This window comes from Centroberyx gerrardi, chromosome 5 (genome assembly GCF_048128805.1).
Source record: "Centroberyx gerrardi isolate f3 chromosome 5, fCenGer3.hap1.cur.20231027, whole genome shotgun sequence".
NCBI lineage: Eukaryota > Metazoa > Chordata > Actinopteri > Beryciformes > Berycidae > Centroberyx > Centroberyx gerrardi.
In genome coordinates this window covers 19,376,227-19,397,036 of record NC_136001.1, presented here as the reverse complement: position 1 = coordinate 19,397,036, position 20,810 = coordinate 19,376,227, and the positions used below count along the sequence as shown (strand labels likewise).

Genomic DNA, 20,810 nt, shown 5'->3' with positions numbered 1-20,810 from the left:
TGTCTACATGCCATGGCATAGTGGACAATTTGGACAGGGCATCTAATAGCCTATTGCATTGCTTTTTGATGAACCAAAATAGAAGATATTCACCTGTCCAATAGCTTATAGATGGTCAACACTCCTAGCAACAGGCAGGCAACAAAGTGAGCAACATGGTCAAAATGTATTCAAATGTTTCCTGACAACAGGGAAGTCCTAGGCCTATGTTATTGAAGCAGTGATGTTAAGGTAATGCATTGGGACAATTGCTCATCAGAGTTGGCCAAAGACCTGCCCTGTGTATCAATGCCATAAAAAAAGGACTAATTCATATCAGTTTGCTCCGTAGTATTTTGACTATTTTGAATATTTTGACTATTTTGAAAATATTTCATTTTGTGGTTGTGGATCATCACCAGCTTCAGTCCTTGCACAGAAATAAACAGTAGGCTACAGTGAGCTACAGCCAAATAGTAATTTTGATTTGCCTATTTATATTTCCAGCTTTAAGGTATAGACACTAATGTTAATCCATATGTCTGTAGATGTTTTCCACGAACGGACCTTTAGGCTAAAGGCAGTTATCCTAATCAGCAACGTTAACTATCGAACAACACTGCAATGTCTCAGGCTGCCAATAAATCGCATGCATGTTGACTGTTGTGCTTATTCTCGAGCACGCGCAAATTCACGGTAGATCAGCCCGGGAGCCGCGCAGCTCGCACCCCATCTGGAAGCGCACACATCCACACGCAGAGATCGGGGACGCAGCTAAACGGCCAGGCAACCAGGCCGAGAACATTTACGGAATCCATCGTCGTTCATTTTGTGAGGCGGACCTCCGACCGGCGGGGATTAAAACGTGCGAGAGCATATGTGTATAACGGGGGAAAGTGTAGTGCAAGATGGTTCGGGAAACCAGACACCTTTGGGTGGGAAATTTACCCGAACATGTTCGAGAGGAGAAAATTGTCGAACATTTTAAACGGTAGGTTACGCAAGAGGGCTCTTTTGGTGAGGTAGCGCGCGCTAGGTTCAATACTACATTAGCTAGTTGCAATGGCTAGCTTGCGACTAAGCTAATACATCTAGCTGTCTTTTGAGTTTTCTAGTCAAAGGAGTTTCAGGTGCGCTGCCTATCTAAGATTGCAGCTAGGCTGTATTTATAAAATAACGTGTACTGCACGAAAACCAAATCACAAAAATACAAATGTTTACGTTTTCTAATGTTTAGCTAACTTTTGCTAATGCCAAGAGGCAAGTAGCTAGCTACGTTTGCTAGCTACCGATCTACCACCCAACCAACCATTTTGTGGGAAGGCTCAAGTCAAGACGTTTCCATGTTCAGTAAAGAGGTAGCTAATGTTAGCTTGTTAGCAAGTTAGCTAAATGGCTTGTGTAAACAGTTACTTGATCCCGTGAAATCATCTGACATATATATGTCGAGTCAGCCATGTGATGAGGATTACATTGATGTACATAAACAGCTACGGACGGCGACCGTTAAGTGAGCTGCGTAGCTAATTAACTAGCGTTAGCAAGTGGTAGAGCTGCCTGACGTCGGTAGCCATCGCTGTGTAACTTCAGCTAGACAGTGTTATTTTATAGCTAATCTGGCCAAGATACTAAATTGCAAAGCAGCTTTAGCTTTCGCTAAAATAAAGTAACTGATTTTAAATGGAGCCATCAATGCCCACTTGTCATTAGTGTTTCTGTTTTCACATAAATCGCGATTGAAAGCTAACGTTAACTCGTCTCGCTAGCGTTTACTGGCTAAGTAAAGCAAAGGCCGCTCGAGCAACCGATCAACAAACGCAGCCTCTATAAACTACACACAACTAACATTACAGTCTGTCTCGCTTTAATGGCAACAATCACAGTGCCTCGTCAACAGTGGCTTGCTGACATTAGCCAGCCAATGGTATACATTTGAAAATATGCTTTTTTTTTTGCACTTGTCAGACATTGACCTTTGACGTGTTAGGTCCCGGAAGGACGTTTAGCTAACGTTAGTATAACTTTAAATTCAATGTTAGGAATCCTCCCAGTACTACTCATAACACAAAACATAATCATCCAGTGTATTCACTGTAGATGCAGCCCCACTTTAAAAGACTTTTCAGATAGTTCAGTCCTGCTTGGTGTCCTTAAAGGAAACAATAGTTAAAGGAAGACTGGATTTGGTTTATTTTTGGGATGGATTCGTTATCACTTGTGCTTCATTACTGTTTGCCTGTAGAGTGATTACCTTTCTTGCTCTTATTTGCCAGACTTTAGCAAGCAGGATGGATGGCAAACAACTGCACTTCCTCTGTTCCTGTTCCTTCTCTTCCTAGCTGGTGTATGTAATTTCTTCTTTGTTTCATTGCATTTCCCTCTTAGGTATGGGCGTGTGGAGAGTGTTAAAGTTCTGCGGAAGCGGGGGTCAGAGGGTGGCGTGGCAGCCTTTGTGGATTTTGTGGATATCAAAAGTGCTCAGAAGGCTCACAATGCTGTCAACAAGATGGGAGACAGGGACCTCCGAACTGACTACAATGAACCTGGGTCAGTCCCTAGTGCTGTTCGGGGCCTTGAAGACAACCCCCCCTCGAGCAGTCGAGACGTTACAGGATTCTCTAGGGGAACAGTTGGTCCAGTGTTTGGCCCCCCTGTGTCCCTCCACACCAGAGAGGGACGTTATGAACGGAGAATAGATGGGTAAGTGGACATGGTCTCCCCTTAAAGTCCTGGGGAATCTAGGTATCAGATAGGTGTTATCCCACTAAAACTTAATCACATAGTTGGGTTATTAGAGTATAGATGCCTCAAGGGGTTACGCAAAGGTAATCTAGGGATCGTTCCACTTTTCATCCTAATCGGCTCACCTTGCCCACGGGATCTAAGTAAAATAACTACACATTATCATTTAGTAAGGTAACTATAATTCAAGGTTTGGCTTCTGGTTTGGATATTACATCTATGAGGAATATCCTGGTGAGTTTTGGATTTATTACATTTTGTGGGAATCTATCCTGGTCAGTTATTGGATTTTTATATATTTTTTTTCCTCCACAACATGGGATCTAACCTTGATTTTTACCTGGGATCACTTGAAACTGGAAGCAAATCTTCACTGTTGAAGGATACACTTTTCTTTGATAAATCTATTCAGGTAGTATCATTAATATAATGACATCACATCTCGGTGTGTAGAATTGTTTTTCCTCTTGGCACCATTTGATGGTTGGACTACTTTTACCAGCTTTGCACCTTTGGATACGCGCTGTTCTGGATTTAAACGTTTTAAACTAATGGATGGAAGAAGTTTACACTTGTCAGGCATCATAGCCAAGGCCCATTAGTGAATATTGCCTAGGTTATCTCAATCACTTTATGACAAGATTAAAATTTTTATTTGTCCTAAGTATGGAGGCTATATCAAGAAGAATTTGCAAGAACATTGAGGATCCAAACAACGAACCACCAGAGTTTGTGGAGCTATTTTTGTTTTGGCTTGATGGCCATGAAGACACCTGAAGACGACATCGTTTGGATGTATCCTCTTGGAAGTACGCAATACGATACCTCATGTTGGATGTATCGATGTGGACCATAGTATGGATAGGTGTAACTTCCATTCCTTTGGATTACTCTACTCAAGTGTGGATTTAGCTGTCAGGCCTCAATATCTGGGCCGAAGAAAAGAAAACTCAAAATATGTACTTGCTACAGAGAGCTGAAGTCTGCTTTTTCAAAGTAATTTGAATTATTGCGAAAAGATGAAGCCTGCCGATCCATACGCCTGATAGGATCCATGAAATTGGAATTTATATCATGCCCATGAGCAGGGATTTTATGTACGCCGGTGATCATAGTGTTCGCGGGTTTGCAAGCTTGTGTGCCATTTAACTACATTAACATTATCCAAAGAGGAATAAATATTTGACCTTTTTGAAGGTGAAGCATAACTGTTGGAACTTACTACTTTCTCGTACTAGAAGACAAGACTGACCCAGGTGGATATATTTTCCATCCGGCTGACAACTTACTGTATGTCCCACTTGGAATGCGCTGAAATACCCAGAAGTTTAAGTCATCTTTTTTTTTTTTTTTTTCTTCACATTTATGTATTAAAATCATATATTGCTGTGTTTTTTGCATATCCTGAAATCCATTAAGAGATCCATTTCTTTGGTTGTTTTGTTTTCCCTTTTTCCATCCAATGAAGAAAATTAAGTAGCCTAATTGTGGATTATACATCAACAACCTACTGGCCTGGTGCTCTACTCAATATTTGAAGATTACGTGCAGTACGATTCAAGGGAACAGTTTTTGCCTAATTAGATCAAATGATTTTTCCCTTTTGTTTTTCATTCGGGCTCTCACATTCTGACCACCTAGATTTTATTTGGATTAGGTTCGGTAACTTCTTTTCAAAAAGGTTGGTATTGTTCTGCCCTCTGCATCTTTCTTTTTCTAACCTTACTTAGCACCTTGTCTCATTTTCTTACATTTTGCACTGCTTTTAGGGAAGATGTTTTGATTCAGAATGCTTCTTAAGTGGCTTTTACTCTTAGCTCGCTCTTTCTCTCTCAGTATCTGTCACTCTTCTCTCTCTTTGCTTTATTTAAAAGTCAGACAAATACTCTACTTATTGATTTATTGATTCATTTGTTTTTTAGGTGTAGGCTTAGGTTACAAATTCAGTGCTGTTTGTCATTTTGTTATCTAAGCGCTTCTTTTCCCAGCATCACATAGAATAGATAGGTCTTTTTGAATATCTGCATGGCATTAAATTTAAGCTTCAAAACCAGGGGGCTCCTTGATAGCAGACATGTCCAGTTGAGTCCTTTTTAAAAGCAGTGTTTCATTTTGATAGGACATTTTGTCCTATCAATCCCAGAGTTAATGAACAGTCAACCTCTGACTCTGACATCACCTCCCCTGGACATCCCTAGGCACCAAAAGTGCTCAGGGTTTTATTTTTGACTCTCATCAATGATTGCAAATAAGAGTAATTGCTCTAGACACAGAATAAAAAAATTCAGCATTGCTGAATTGTATGATTTGATGCTGAATTGTAGATTTTCAAAATGGATGCAAGTGGGTTCTAGTGCCTTTGGATGTCCAGGGCAGCTAATTTCACGTGACTGTTTATGAACTTATGTGGAATTGTGTGTGCTAATAAGTGTTAATGTTGTTAGAAAGTGAAAAGGTAATTTTAGGCTACTGCCAGTCTAGATATGAGAAAAGCGCCACATTAAGTCGACCATTTCAGTATACAAAGACATTACCTATGTCATTCATGTCTTGATAGAAGTAAATTAATCAAACTGTTCTGCTTCTTTCTCCAGTTGTGAGGATTTTGGTAGTCTTTTTGTGTTAATTCATTGCTATCATAGGCTTCCATTGTGCCTTCAGAAACCTTGAAAACCTCCAAACCACATTTTAATGAAAATACCATACTAACATTGCGGTGTCAGCTTGTTGTTAGAAGATTAGGGCACTAGCCCCAGGAAGAGGACAACTTCTTTCTCCTTAGATGCTACACTAAATGAAAATGGAGCAAGTTTTCATCAAAAGGTGACCCCGCTGAGCATGGTATTTACATTAAATGTGGTATTTATGTTTTAAGGGAATTTAAGGTACATTTTTTGACACATTGGAACGCTATGAAAAATTATGAATCTGCACATTACGGTTAAGAATGTTCTTCAAAAATGGACAAAGATGCAGAGTAATGGCCGGAGGTATTAACTCTTGTCAAGGCACAAATGACAGGATCTGCACATTAACAACATTTGCCCTGCACTTTACACAGTTATTAAGCTACTTTAATTGACCCCACTTTTTATCTGGCCTGCTCTCAGCTGGGCCTCTGCATTATCATGAAAAGATGACATTTTAACAGACTACTGCCCATTTGGATTTTCACTGTTGTGCATTATTTAAAAAAAAAAAAAGCTTTGACAAAAAATAAGTTGTTTGCCATTTCTGTTTGGAATCAAAATAACACTGCGTCTCCCCCTTTTCCCCTCTATCCTGTTCTTATTTTACAGTAGCTCAGAAAGCCGGGAACGTGCTTATGATCACAGCCCGTATGGACACCATGAGCGCAGTGGCACTTTTGACAGACAGCGTCACTACAACGCTGATTATTACCGTGATCGTTCTATGTTTGCTGCTGCCGGCCCTGGAAGCAGTGCTATGGGTGGAAGCTTTGAGGCATCAGACCCACATTTTGATTCCAGAATCCGAGACCCCTTCACTCTTACCAGTGCCGCACGGCGTGACCTCTACAGAGACGACAGAGGGCGACGTATTGATAGAACTTACCATCACCGACGAAGCCGATCGTCTCATTCCTCACAGTCACGACACCCTTCCCCACAACGGACCACGGGACAAACCCCCAAAGCTCCCCACTCCCCTAAAAGAGCTCCTCTGTCCCCTGGGAGGGGCCCACGATCTCGATCCCGCAGCAGATCCTCGAGCTCTGATTCAGTCAGCAGCACCAGCAGTACAGGCAGTGGCAGGTTCGACATGCTTTGTTATGTGCCATATGATATTAGCGCTTTGCGTTTCATAGCTTTATTGACTGGATGGAAAAAATTCTATCAGTGGAGAAACCCCATTCTCAAACATTGTATATGAGCAAATGGTACTCTGATTCAGACTGAAGTCTCTGATCATTGTCCTCTGGTTTTCTCATGTTTGGCAGCAGTGATTCAAACAGCAGCTCAAGTGATGGATCTCGTGCACGTTCTGTTCAATCATCTGCCACACATGCACCTCCCCAGTCTTCTATGGTGCTGGATTCAGATGAGCCACGTAGAAGCTTTGGAATTAAGGTGCAAAACCTACCAGTGCGCTCCACAGGTGAGTTTTACATCCTCGACAGGGTTTCAAAGGGCTATGGTGGTAACAAACATGGCAGTGTAACATGACTGTTATGCTGCGCTAGCTTGCCCAGTGGCTGTACTTAAATACTGCTGTCATTAATTATAAACTTTTGATTAATAATAATAGAATACTACTAATAATAATATAATAAGATTAAGGCAGATGCAGAAGATTAATGCAGGAATTTGATATTTAAACAATATAGTTTGCATTTTCTAAGATGGAATGTACCATGTATATAGTAGCCTACTGTTGTGTAGGGCAGGGTAACAGTTAAGTAAGTCGGCGTCTCAACTGCTCAGTCCAGTAACCCATTTCATTTTTCATACTTACACAGAGCTAACAGTAGATTGTCATGTTTCGAATGGAGTAGAAGACTTTTCCTTGTCCACACACAGTGACAAATTATTTTCCCACTAAATTGGAATACAAAGTGGATGTTACTGCACAACACAAAATACACACCGAACATAAAACAAAATCTTTTTCCAAAGTGGTATACAAAATTTGGCCATGCTCAAAAAGTTCAGCTGTGGTATTTACACATATATAAGTTTACATTTGGAGTATAGGTGGCTGATTGCACTTAAATTGAGTGAAAATCTTGTTATGGGCTTTAACTGCCCATGGCAGCTTGTAGTGCTTTCCAGTATAAAATTGTGGGAACAGAGGTATGATTCATCATCTGGAATACTCTGTGCAGTTTATACAACAGTGGTCTCCAACCATGTGCCATTGAGTGCCCTCTGTATGCAGTTTTTCATTGCACCCAGTCTCCGAAATTAACTTTTGACTTGCCTGCTATGGGCTGGTAAACTAAAAAAATATACCTGCCAAGAATATTTTTTAATAGCCAAAATAATACATTTTTCTTAGAAACATATTGCCCTATCGTTTTACAATGCTATTTCATGGATGGAATCAGGTACTGTGTGAATATTCATAAGCAAAAAGAAGCAGTCAGCTGTTGGGAAAGATTAATGATACATTTGATAGATGTTTTAAGTTATCCCAGTAATACTAGCAAACTAACATGCGAGTAGGTAATTACTAACTAGCTACAGAAAGTTCAAGTGTTACAAAATTGTTTACTGTACATGAACACAATGTAGCCCCAGTCAAAAGTTTTTTGTCTTGTAGTGAGGATTTTTTTTTACACAGAAAATGTGTTTGCCAACAGGGACAACCATACGACATGTAATGGTTGACAGTGGCCCAAATGTGGTTGCTGCAGGCAACCGTTACTGTTGAACCCTGCAAAGACTATATACTCCAGGTGTGGCTGGTGACTCTATCCACCAAAGACAAATTTTACCGGCATTTACAGGTGACATGATGACAAAATTACAGGTCACCCTAATTCTGAGATATCCACACAATTTTGCTCTTGCCGGTTTACTCCTGTGATTACAGCAAATGTTTCCATACAAAAATATTATCTTCTAAGATTTGACATTTGTAATCAAGGATTTGTGCAGTTTGTTTCTAGCTCACCCCAGAGCTATTTTGCTCCCAAGAAGGTTAAGGTGTAGAATGCTTTTCTTGGAAATGTAATCTGTACTCCATGGAAGCTTAATATGCTGTCTAGTAATCTATGCAAGTAATTGAAACTGTCCACGGCCTTAGTGAGCTGCTATTAATCATCACCGGCTGAGTTATAAATTCCTGTATGGTACAAAATAATACATATTTTATCCAGTTTGTGACTCATGGTACCCTCCAAGCCTAAACCTTCCCAATTTTATGCATACCTGACCAAATTGTGAGTTTATTATTCATGCCCTACAAAAAAATGCAGTATGGATATGCTGTTCTAAGTAGAGAGTTTTTAAATGACTTTGCCACTCAGAAACTCTCAATAATGAGAGCAAAATAAGTTTATTAATCTATTGTTTAATATGCAGATCACAACATTAATGTTGATTAAGAACATGAAAAAATGACTGACACAAGAATGAAAATCAATTTTAGAGAAAAACACTCCCACACGTTCTATCTATATCACATGATGTGTGACCACCAGGGAATAAGAGCATTTGAAATTTGCAGGTTTTGGCCCATTGTAGTCCATTTTTTAAATTAGGTATGACATGTTTGTTTTTGTTGCAATTCGGAAACATAAGTTCTTTTGAAAAGATGCATATAGATGGGGCGCAGATTGGGATAGTTATTAAGATCTAGCATCAGTGGAAAAGTTACTTTTTGTTATGTTTTCATAATCTTCTGTTTATTTTAAAGATGGAACATTAAAATAACACTCATGCATGTTTTTCCTATTCAGACACAAGTTTAAAAGACGGACTCTTCCATGAATTCAAGAAACATGGGAAAGTGACATCTGTGCAGATTCATGGAGCATCAGAGGACCGTTATGGTTTGGTGTTCTTTAGACAACAAGAGGATCAAGAGAAAGCCCTTACAGTCTCCAAAGGAAAGCTGTTCTTTGGCATGCTCATTGAGGTCACTGCCTGGAACGGTCCTGGTATGTGATAACTGATATAATATAATGAAATGCATTAATTACTGTGATGAAAACTTTTGTGGAATAAAATTGTCTGCACTATGTATGTGTGTTGGTGGCGTTACAAGGTTGGGTTTTAGTAGTATTTTTTGTATTTGTGATATTTATGATAAACCTTTTCCTCCCCTCAGAAACGGAGAGTGAAAATGAGTTCAGGCCGTTGGACGGACGGATAGATGAGTTCCACCCCAAGGCCACAAGGACACTGTTTATAGGCAACCTTGAGAAGACCACCAGCTATCAACAACTCCTTGACATATTTCAGCGCTTTGGAGAAATTGTGGTATGTTACTATGGTACAAAGTACTGTACAAGTGAATGCATACATGTTACATTTGAGTATGGCCTCTTAAATGTTTTGTCTTCTCTCACTAAGGACATTGACATCAAGAAAGTAAATGGAGTTCCTCAGTATGCTTTTGTGCAGTATTCTGATATTGCCAGCGTTTGCAAAGCCATAAAGAAGATGGATGGAGAGTATCTGGGAAGCAACAGACTTAAGGTAGTGTTTTTACAGTGAACAATACAAACATTGTCACGATCTGCATACCTTTTTATATCAAATTCAATCAGTGTATATCATCTGCATATCATTTTGTCTCCTTTGTAGCTTGGTTTTGGGAAGAGTATGCCCACAACATGTGTTTGGCTGGATGGTTTGGCCTCCAACATTACAGAGCAATACCTCACACGACATTTCTGCCGCTATGGACATGTAGTCAAGGTTCATATTTTCTCTCTTGCCAAAGGTCTTGCTGCTTCTGAATTTGATGGTGCTGTTAAATTGTCAAGATTCTAAACCTAATTTTAATTGTTCCTTTTTAGGTTGTGTTTGATAGATTGAAAGGGATGGCTCTCATCTTGTACAACAACACAGATTTTGCTCAGACAGCTGTAAGGGAGACCAAAGGCTGGAAGATTGGTGGCAATAAAATAAAGGTAAAAAATGAAAATCCTTGTGTTGATTAAGCAAAAGTATTTTTACTTTTGAACATGAATTGTTTGAAGCTCCCTGATGAAGGCCAATGCCAAAATGTGTTGGGAGTATTGTAAGTGTTTTTAATGTCCCTAGATGAGCCCATGAAATGTGCCTTGGACTTTTGATTCATTCAGTTTGAATCATTTTGATTCAATGTTTTTCTCTTGATAGGTGGATTTTGCCAGTCAAGAGAGTCAGATGGCATTCTACCGGTCTATGCAGTCATCAGGGCAAGACATCAGAGACTTCTATGAAATTCCTCCTGAACGACGGTAAAATACAAATTTTTGCATGTAATGAATTGTAATGTCCACAACTAAAGAAACTCTTAAAAATTAATAGTTGGAATTCTGTCACATAATGAATTAGGCCACTCAACCAGCAAATGTGTAAAAATGCTGTTTTGCACTTTATTCTCCTTTTCAAAAAAGGCAATCCAGCAAATGGACCATCAATGACCACTAAATATTTAATAACATTGTTGTGATGTGTTTATTTGAAGGAACATGATTCTTATGCAAAAGCTACATTAGATAATGACCAATTAGTCAACTGATGGGTACAGGTGTATATTGGTAAGATTTGTATGATGTAGGCTAATCCTTAGAATTACAATCCCATAGATAAATATTGTACTGAATCTGGAAGTATCAGTACAACTGAAATCTAAATAAATTGACTTGATGAGCACAGAATTCATTGCTTCTTTTCTTCTCTTCCCATTCCCTGAATTCCCTCTTTACAGAGAGGAGCGCAGACCTCCATACCATGAATTTACAGCAGAAAGGGCTTACTATGAGAATGTACGAACCCCTGGCCTCTATCCAGAAGATGCTCGAAGGGATTATCCTGCTCGCAGCCGAGAGCGTTTTCCTGAACTGGAACATTATCAAGGGGATCACTTTGACCCACGTTACCACGAAGACCCTAGAGAGTACAGGGATTACAGAGACCCCTTTGAGCAGGACATTCGAAAATACACATACATTCAAAGGGAGCGTGAAAGAGAGCGAGAACGTTTTGAGGCTGACCGTAGTAGGTGGAGCCCCTCCCATCCACGGCGACCTATTACTCCTACAGTCTCTCCATCACCATCTGAACGTGCCCCCAGAGACTCGGAACGACGGGTTTATAGCCAGTCCTCTGAGCGAAGTGGAAGTGTGAGCTCGCTCTCACCACCTCACTTTGACAAATCTGAAAAAACCCCACTGGAACATGGCTCAAAGACTGACAAGACTGATAAGAACACTCAACCTGAGCGTGTGGCAGGTGCTGAGAAAACCAAGCGTGCCAAACGGAAAGAGAAATGTGACAAAGACAAAACTGACAAGGTTAAATCAAGAAAAGTCAAGGGGCAGTCCCCCTGCAACCTGCTCCCTGAAACAGAGCTTGACACCGGTTTTGATGGAGGGTCTGGAAGGGTAAAGGGATCAGACCAAGATACACACGAGAGGCAGAAATATAAAGGGGACAGTGACCCTCTCACTGGAAATCAGTTGTCAACTGCTCACCATGACACACTAAAAAATGAGAGATCTGAAATGGGGAAAGGCGACAATTCAGACCTGGATGGAAAAAATCGACCCAAGAAACATCTTAAGACTGATATTAATGATGGAAAAGATTCATCAGTGGATTCTGATCGCCTTGCTGCAAGAAAAAGGCGCTTTGCTGATGCCAGTGGTAGGACCATTAGACAGAAGAGAAGTAGGCTTGAGGAGGAAGATGGTAATCCACCCTCAGACTTTAGCGGTAGTTCAGCATATTTGAAAGAGATGGATACTGACAAACAACAGAAAGACTCTCAGCGTAGGGACTCAAGGTTCAAAACTGAAAAAACTGGCACTCAGAAGGATGGTCAAGAGGAGCTGAGAGGACAGAGGGAGAAATCAGAGGGGTCTTTGGACCTATTGGAAGCAAAACGACACCCAGGGCACAATTCATCCAGAAGGTTTTCACATGAGGGGAATATAGACCAAGGAAGTACAAGAGATCAAGAACAACATGTTGTTTTCAAATATGGTGCTCAGACTGCTGATATTGACAGAGGTGCTAAGGACAGGGAAGACCATGTGGACATTGACCTCTCTCAGAGTTACCGCAAGCAAATGGAGCAAAATAGAAGGCTCCACCAGCAGCAGCAGCAGGAATCTGACAAACCTGATAAACCTGGAAGTCCCCAAGGAAGTGAAACAGAGGACTTTGAACACCGCAGTCTTGTCCATGAAGTGGGTAAACCACCTGAAGATGTCACAGATAATTTCCCATCTCATAAACTCAAGAAACTAGATCAATTTGACTCAGGAGATTCAGGAGTCAAGAGGGAGCGTGTCTACAGGCGCTTTAAACAAAAAAGTGAGGATCCTGACTGGAACAACACTTCCTCTCCAGGGCACCAGCACTTTCCTTACCATGCAGATGAGATTGTGGATCCTTCTCTTCAGAAAGAATTCAGTAGAAATGATGACAAAATTCACTCAGATCTGGAGCTATCAGTCAAACAGACACACAACACACAGATAAACAAGCTCAACACTCCATTACCTGGTGGTGACGAAGAGCAACAAAAGCGTTGGGAGAGCAGAGTCAAGCAAGATTTATTACCTGACCTAAACTTTTCTAGAAGTCTGAGTAAAAACATTCACAATCGCAAGGGTTTGGAGTACGGCATTTGGCATGACTTGGAACCTGGGGAGGTACGTTCAGACTCAGAAGAGGACAGAGACACCAAACCCCACTCTCCTATGCCCTCCACATCTATGCCTTTTTCTGAGAGGCCAAGGGGTGACAGGTTTTCAGACCCCAAACTAGCTAATCTTGAGAGGAACAAATTCTATTCCTTTGCACTTGACCAGACCATCACACCAGATACAAAGGCTCTGCTCGAACGTGCAAAATCCCTCTCATCCTCCAGAGAAGACAACTGGTCATTCTTAGACTATGATTCTCACTTTGCAAGTTTTCGCAACAGAAAAGATACTGAGAAGGTAGAACCAGCACCACGAGCTATGCCCTCCTGGTACATGAAAAAGAAGAAAATTCGAAGTGGATCTGAAGACAAGCTAGATGACAGGAAGGAGGAGCCCAAGCCAGAAGAACAGGAACACAGGGAACTTTTTGCCTCACGCTTCCTCCACAGCTCTATCTTTGAGCAGGACTCAAGACGGCTTCAACACCTGGAACGCAAGCATGAAGAACCTGAGCATGCACAAAACCAACAAACTGGTCAACAAGGGACAACAGATGGCCAACTTGACTCTGAGCCAGTTGTCCTTTTCTACAGTCGTTTTTTGGAACTTACACGACTGCAGCAACAGAAGGGAAAAGACCAGTTGCTGCAAGAAGCTAAAGAAGGAGATACAATGCTGACAGATGAGAATAAAGTTGAAAAAGCACCTAATCAAGAGCAACAAGCTTTGCAATCACCTGGAACCACAGAACCTGTCATGGAGCCAGAAATTAAACCCATTAGCCCTGCCGAGGAGCCGAGTTCTGAACCCAGACTAGTGCCCCCTTTTGTTGCCCAACCTGTGCTCAAGGAATTGTCTCCACGAGAAGAGAAATGTGTTGTGTTGAATCCATCCCCTGAGCCAGTGCTGCCTGCATCTTTGATAAAGGAAGAGGTAAAAGAAAATGAACATCTTCTATCCACACGCTACCCACCAATTGAGATGCCAACTGATTCTGATCCTGTATCTTTAGCAGCTCCAGAGCCCAGTTATTCAGTGGGTAGAGTTAAACTATCTCCATGTGAAGTAAAATCTGATGTTATCGAAGATGTAAAACCTCAGAGTACAAAACAACTATGCCACAACGATGCTCATGAGGAGTTTGTCAGTAGTTCTGAACCAGAGCTGGATCCTGAGATAATCCAACAAGAACTGCCTGAAACCACAAGCCCCACACCACCCAGTCCTGTAGAGGAGATGGATGTATTAAAGAAAGAGGCCCATTACACTTACAAAACAATAGCAGAACCAGAAGTAGAAAAGAAACATCAAGTCAATAAAGTGCAGGTGCCTGTTGACAATGACACAAATGAGGAGCCAGCATCACTTCAGAAAGAACAAAGAGCAAAAGAAATGAAGAATAAAAAGTATAAACAATCCCCTGCTCAAGTTGCTCCCGTCCCTGTCATTTCTGCCTCTAGTTCTGAGAAACAAGCCACCCGCAAGAGTGAACGCATTGACAAAGAGAAGCTGAAACGTGGGTCATCCCCAAGAGCTGAATCTTTGAAGGTCAGTTCAGATTCTAAGTCGACAGGTAAATCTCCTATTCATGGACCAGATTCTGATAATGTCTCAGAGCAGAGCATATCAGTGGGCAGAACAAGACGAAGAAATGTCAAATCTGTGTATGCCACCCCAGTTGAAGATGATGCTCCATTGCGGCCTGGAAAGGAAATTATTGAGTCACCACGCTCTGCACGAAAACGTGGTACAGATAAAGATACAACCCTACAACAAAATATGGAACAGGATTCACCTGCTCCAGTCTCGTCCTCAAGACGAGGCCGTCCTCCTAAGAATCGCCGACAGGGTGAAGAGAGTTCAACAGTTAAAGTAGAAAAATCCAAAATGGACACTAAAGATATTGACTCAAATGAATCAGAAAGTGGTGAGCGAATACCTAGAGTGTTAAAAGGAAAACATTCTCCTTATATCCCAAAGGGTTCATCAAATCAAATCTCCATGTCCACAGGAACTGGACCAACTAGAAAGGGGGATAAAACTGAGCTGGCTGAGGATGATGATCAGGAAATGGATTTTACAGATGAAGACAGCTTAGCTTTGCAGGATTCATCAAGTTCATGTAAAGAAGATCTCTCGATAAAGGTTGACCCAAAGAAAGAGGAGAAAGACAAACAAGGAAGAGAAATGGGCAAAGAGAAAAATATCCTCACTGAGAAGGCTTGTGAAGGTAAATCAAATGGGAAAGAAACAGATTCCCCAGTCTTGGAAGAGAAACCCACTTTAGAGAGAGACAAGGTTGTTAGAGGAAAAACCAAGTTGACACGGACTCCGAAGTCACCTGTCCTCAAGAACCTCAAAATCAGACTAAATGTCACAGAGGTGAAAGATCTACTTCAGTTAGGGGATGAAGAGCTTGGGAATCAAGAGGATTGCTCAAAAAAGGTCAAACCTGGTGACCACACTGATCAAGTTTTGGAGTCTAGTAGTGGTAACAGAGTGGGCTCTGGCAATGAAGATAAGGAGGATGCTACTCTGGAAAACAAGCAACCACTGGATACACCAAAAAGCTTGCTCTCTCAAGAGCTGGAATTAGAGCAGGCTGTGGAGAATATTGCTAAATTTACAGACCCAGCCTTGCCAGCAGAGCCACCGACACCACCTGTCCCACAGACTGAGATTAAATGTGACACAGAGGAAGAAAAACCATCTAATCCTGCAAGCGAGACAGAACTTATGGCTGCTATTGATTCCATTACTGCAGAGGATGTAACTGTAGCCTTACCCCAAGCAGCTCCAGTGATTAGTGCAGATGTGGATTCAGAACCAGAGATGCAAGTCTTCATTCCACCAGACAAGGAAGATGAACCTGAAACGGATGCATCCACTATACCGGAGGAGCCTCTCTTCCCAGCCACACCCAAGAAGGGCACCAAGGGAAGACCTAAAACACCTAAGCGTTCTAAAAGCCAAAAGCCAGTCAAAAAAGACTTAAAGGAAAGACAGTCATTACCCGAGGAATCCTCAGATCCTTCATCAGATGGCACACCTTCCAATATAAAGATTCTTCCAGAGATGGCTCCATCAGCAGCTGCAGCTGCTGTCATTACTGCCACTACATGGAAGCCAGAACCTGAGCCTGTGGCTGTAAAGGTTGCAGATGTGAACATGGAGTCGGAATCATCTCCCAAAGAGCAGCTTCAAAATCTTAAATCTGTCTGCCCCCAGTCTAAGAGTCCAACCTGCTCAAAGCCTCAACAGCTACCACCTGAGTGCATCTCCCCATCCCTGTCTCCGCCTCCTAACCGGCCAAATATCAGGCCCATTCAACCAAGTAGAATTCCTGTATCCCCACCAGACTGGCTCAATCACTCTAAAGATACAGGAGTCCCCTCTTCACCTGTCTTGCAAGTAGCACCATCTGAAAACATGCCTTTACCCCTTGACACTGAAAACATGGATACTGATCATGGCACTAGTGACTTGCGACGGATTCTAATGAAACACAAAAATGTTTCACTGCCAGGCAGTAGTTCTGTTCCTAGTAACCTACCCACCTCCCGAGATCAGCACCCCCGAGAGCACCCATCTGAAAGTAATACTCCATCAGCTGTTGTGCCAAATAAGTCACCACTACCCGATAGTAGAGTGCCAACTCATCCAGCTCCACCTATTGTCCGACCTCCAGCCTCACTACCATCTCCTGAGACAAAGTCTGTCATCTCTGTTATTGCATCCACTGCTACCTCTGTTATCAGTCGTGTTTGCAACCCTCCTGACCCTGAAGAGAAGTTGAACATGAACACTGGAAATCCCTGTGTGGACATGACTCTTCCCAAACAGACCTATAGTGGATCATATCATGGGCCATCTGTTGGTGAGGAGGGTGGGCGCTTCATTGTTGAGAGCCCCACTCTAAGTACTGGATCTAGCCCAGGTCTGAGGGTAAATACGTCTGAAGGAGTGGTAGTATTGAGCCACTCAGGCCAGAAAATTGAGGGACCGCAGCGGATCAGTGCAAAAATAAGCCAGATCCCACAAGCAACAGCAGGTGACATGGAATCTCAGCAGTTGGTATCCATGCCCCAGATAAAACAGGAGTTGTACACTCATTCTCAGTCTGGAACTCAAAAGGGGCCTCCATCACAGACAGACCATGGGCACCCTGGTAAGCCACAGTCAGCTTCGTCTTCTATTAAACAAGAAAGCACAGGTTTGGAAAAGATGGACTCTCCTTACCAATCTGGGCCTCAAGGAGTAGTGAAGCGTCTGCCACAGGGAGTTGGTAACCAGCAAGTAATGAGTTACCATCATCCAGAGTACATGCTGATGAAACATCAAAAGAAAGTAGAGGGTGCTGATCCTCACAGTGCAGATGGTACTAAACCATCTTGGACCTCTGCCATAAGTCCTGCAATAAGCCCCCATTTGCCGTCTCCACCTGGCAACCATGTAGGTTTTGTTACAGCTGCTGGTGACAGAGCTCCTTCGCATCTCGGTGGGGCCAAACAGGAACCACGTTCCCCCCGCAAGTCAGGTCATCCACACTCTCCATTTGCTAAAGTGTCTTCACCCATAGGCTCCTCATCCCCCAAAGGCATCCCAGTGATGTTGCCTTCTGGCCTTCCTGCCATGCAACAGTATGTTACTGGTGTGCATCACCCAGAACAGTCAGTTATCATGCCTCCTCACAGCACCCATGGTGGCTTAGGACGGATGTCTCCTCACCGTGTTACCCAACCAATTCCAATGGGGCATCTTGTTCAAGCAGATGTTCGAGTCAATACTCCACCTCTCTCTGTGATGGGTTTTGGAATGCATAGTGAGCCTCATGCCTCTCCCTGGTCTGGTCCCATGCAGCAACAGCCCACCTCACCCCAGGCTGTTGGCAGAGACATGGTTCTCAAGGTCAACCCCAGTTCTGTAAGGAGCCATGAGGGAGAACAGGAAGATGCTAGACGCTTCCATCAGGGTGCTGGGCGACAACCTGCCACACAGCTGAAACCAGAGACTATACAGTCAGATCCCCGCGGGTCTCTGCGCAGTAGCCTACAGTTGGACACATACATGACACAAAGAGATATGCGTGTGCTCTTGCACCAACAGGGAGAGCGTTCAGCCCCAGACCCACATGCTGGACACATTCAAGAGGCTCTTCCCCCCTCGTCAACATCCTCTAGCATCCCTTTATCCTTGTCTCCGAGAGCACATGTGTTGGCTAAAGGTGTGTCTGAGAAGGATATTACAAAGCCATTGGAAGCAAAGAGGCCGCACTCCCCTCTTAATAAGGATGGAATAATGGGGATTCGACCATCTGGGCCTGCTATTGCCTCTCCCCAGAGAGTTCAGCTCATGCCACCAGGACCTAGTGGCTCCTTCCCAGAGTATTCAGGGATGTACTCAAACCCAAGGGGCATCCATTCTCAAATGACAGAGACATCTCCTGTTGGACTTAACCAGCCGTCACTGAATGTCACACCAGCCATGGTGAGTTTATACACTGCATATGCTAGTGTGTGTTGGCGTCTTCATATTTCAGGAAGTATTTGTAAGTAACATAACATTACAATGTTTTTTTTTCTTGGATCCTTAGGGTACAGACCTCCAAGCAAAAACTGATGGCAAGATGACGCAGCCAGTCAACATGGTGCAGCTACTCACAGTAAGATAAAATTCATCAAGAAATATGGGACAATTTAAACAGTGTTGAAGCTTGAACGGTCTCAACAAGAGTCTGGTATGTCTGAGAAACTCTGACATGTCTAATTGTTTTGTGTTTTTTTTTTTGGTCCATTTAAACAGAAGTACCCTATTGTGTGGCAAGGCCTGCTGGCGCTGAAAAACGACACAGCTGCAGTCCAGCTGCATTTTGTCTGTGGCAACAAAGCTTTGGCTCATCGATCGCTGCCCCTACAAGAGGGAGGAGCACTGCTTCGAATTGTCCAGAGAATGAGGCTTGAGGCTTCACAACTGGAGAGTGTAGCCAGAAGAATGACGGTACATTTTAATTGCCCTCCTTGAATTTAGGTGTTCCTATATAAGTTTGTGTAGTAAGCTGCCATGAAGTATACATGTCCTTAAGTCTGTATTAGTATTGTCACTTTTCACTTTTTTTACTTTTTGAATTTGGGAAGTCTGCTAACACATTCCTTTTTCTTCAGGGGGACACAGACTTCTGTCTTCTCCTAGCTCTGCCATGTGGACGAGACCAAGATGATGTCCTAAACCAGACCCAGGCTCTTAAGGCTGCCTTCATCAACTACTTGCAGGCCAAGTTGGCTGCTGGTATCATCAACATCCCCAACCCAGGTTCCAATCAGGTAAGACACGATTGTTGCTGTGTGAATAAGTTCTGCTCTGTTATGTTTTTATACATGTTTTCTTCCTTTTGGATATTAAAATGAGTTGATTTCATTAAATGAAAAGAGACTGCTTTTGAAGAAATGGCTTGTAAGCCTGATTCATTAGGAGCTTTTTTTTTGTACAGAAGTTAACACTTTACAGATTAAATTCATAAATTATCTTGAATTGTGATCTTTAAGTGCAAGTCATATTTAAAACTAGATTTTTAATCTCAAATAGGATGTGCGTGGCAGATTTTCATTTAGTGCTGCTTTGTCATTGCTCATCTAATACAAATGACTAAATGTTAAATCTGTGTGTTTAATTGATGATTTTCTTTCTCTCTAGCCTGCTTATGTGCTACAGATATTCCCACCATGCGAATTTTCAGAAAGCCACTTATCCCAGCTAGCTCCCGACCTCCTCAACCGGATCTCCAGCATCTCGCCCCACCTCATGATTGTCATCACCTCTGTGTAACCTTCACGGCTGGGAACTGCCTCATCGGTGGATGTTCTCAATGATGAGCCTCAGGAAAAGAGAGGAATATGAGAATTTGTTTTTCCTGGACACAATGGGAATGTGTAGGAAATGCCCTATCAGAACTTTTGCTTTTTCCATATCAGTCTTTTTTTTTTTTTTTTTTTTTTTTGTCACTCCTGTCTGGTATTTTTGTCCTTCTCAAAACTCAGGGATGGACCAAACCAGAACTCTGTGCAGTCTTATATGACCATTTCTCTGCTGTATTTGTATTTATTGGGAAGTTTTATTTTAATGTCCGGAGATACTCTGAAGAAAAAAATCAGGAAGTTTGAAGACGAATGATCTGGGTGGCCTTTTTCTTTCATCTGTCTTTTTAATGATTGTCATATTCAGTTTTTCACAAGAAAGGATCATAGAGAGGGATCATACAAAGACATTTCAACATGTAATTTTAAGTAATTCTGTACAGACTTCCTTGCTCAGTCTTTCCTTTCAGAGGAGGAAGAATTAACTTCTAAAACTAAGACCCTGTAGAGAGGACCGTGTCCATTAACAGCTCCTTAATTCCACCAGCTCTGCTCATTTTCACACACTACTGAAGCAGATAAAGCTCTTGCACCTGCCTTTGCATTGAACAAGCTACAGTGTGATTTGGGAGTTTTGGAATACTGGACTTTGTAAATATTTTAAATATTTAAACTTTGACAATGGAACTTGGACAACTTGACAGAGACTTCAACTCATGGACACAGGAACGCAAAGTGTGGAAATTTAGATGGATATCCTTGATTTTTGGGGTGTAAATACTTGTAACACAGCAGGTTGGCAAGCTCTCCTGTGGAGTCTGCTGATGGCACTTCACATTTTGTAACTCAAATAAAAAAAAAAATCCAGAAAACTTGAATATTAAAGTCAATCTTTTATTTCATGT

At 42.1% G+C, this 20,810-nt stretch overlaps 1 protein-coding gene across 4 annotated transcripts; it reads left to right on the top strand.

Moving 5' to 3' along the window:
- Positions 1 to 749: 749 nt before the first annotated feature.
- Positions 750 to 20,783, top strand: LOC139932149 (msx2-interacting protein). Of its 4 annotated transcripts, none has more exons than XM_071925841.2 (15): positions 750 to 970; positions 2,365 to 2,679; positions 6,021 to 6,497; positions 6,686 to 6,840; positions 9,146 to 9,346; positions 9,517 to 9,668; positions 9,762 to 9,887; positions 9,996 to 10,109; positions 10,211 to 10,324; positions 10,536 to 10,636; positions 11,110 to 18,541; positions 18,648 to 18,716; positions 18,857 to 19,051; positions 19,216 to 19,374; positions 19,745 to 20,783. In XM_071925841.2, the coding sequence occupies exons 1-15, from the start codon at positions 888 to 890 to the stop codon at positions 19,874 to 19,876; spliced, it is 9,825 nt and encodes a 3,274-aa protein (XP_071781942.2). In that variant the 5' UTR covers positions 750 to 887; the 3' UTR covers positions 19,877 to 20,783. The 4 variants fall into 4 exon arrangements, with proteins under 4 accessions (XP_071781942.2, XP_071781940.2, XP_071781944.2 ...); XM_071925839.2 differs by having other exon boundaries at positions 6,683 to 6,840; XM_071925843.2 differs by lacking the exons at positions 750 to 970; positions 2,365 to 2,679 and adding an exon at positions 4,306 to 4,402 and having other exon boundaries at positions 6,024 to 6,497; positions 6,683 to 6,840.
- The last annotated feature ends 27 nt before the right edge of the window (positions 20,784 to 20,810 follow it).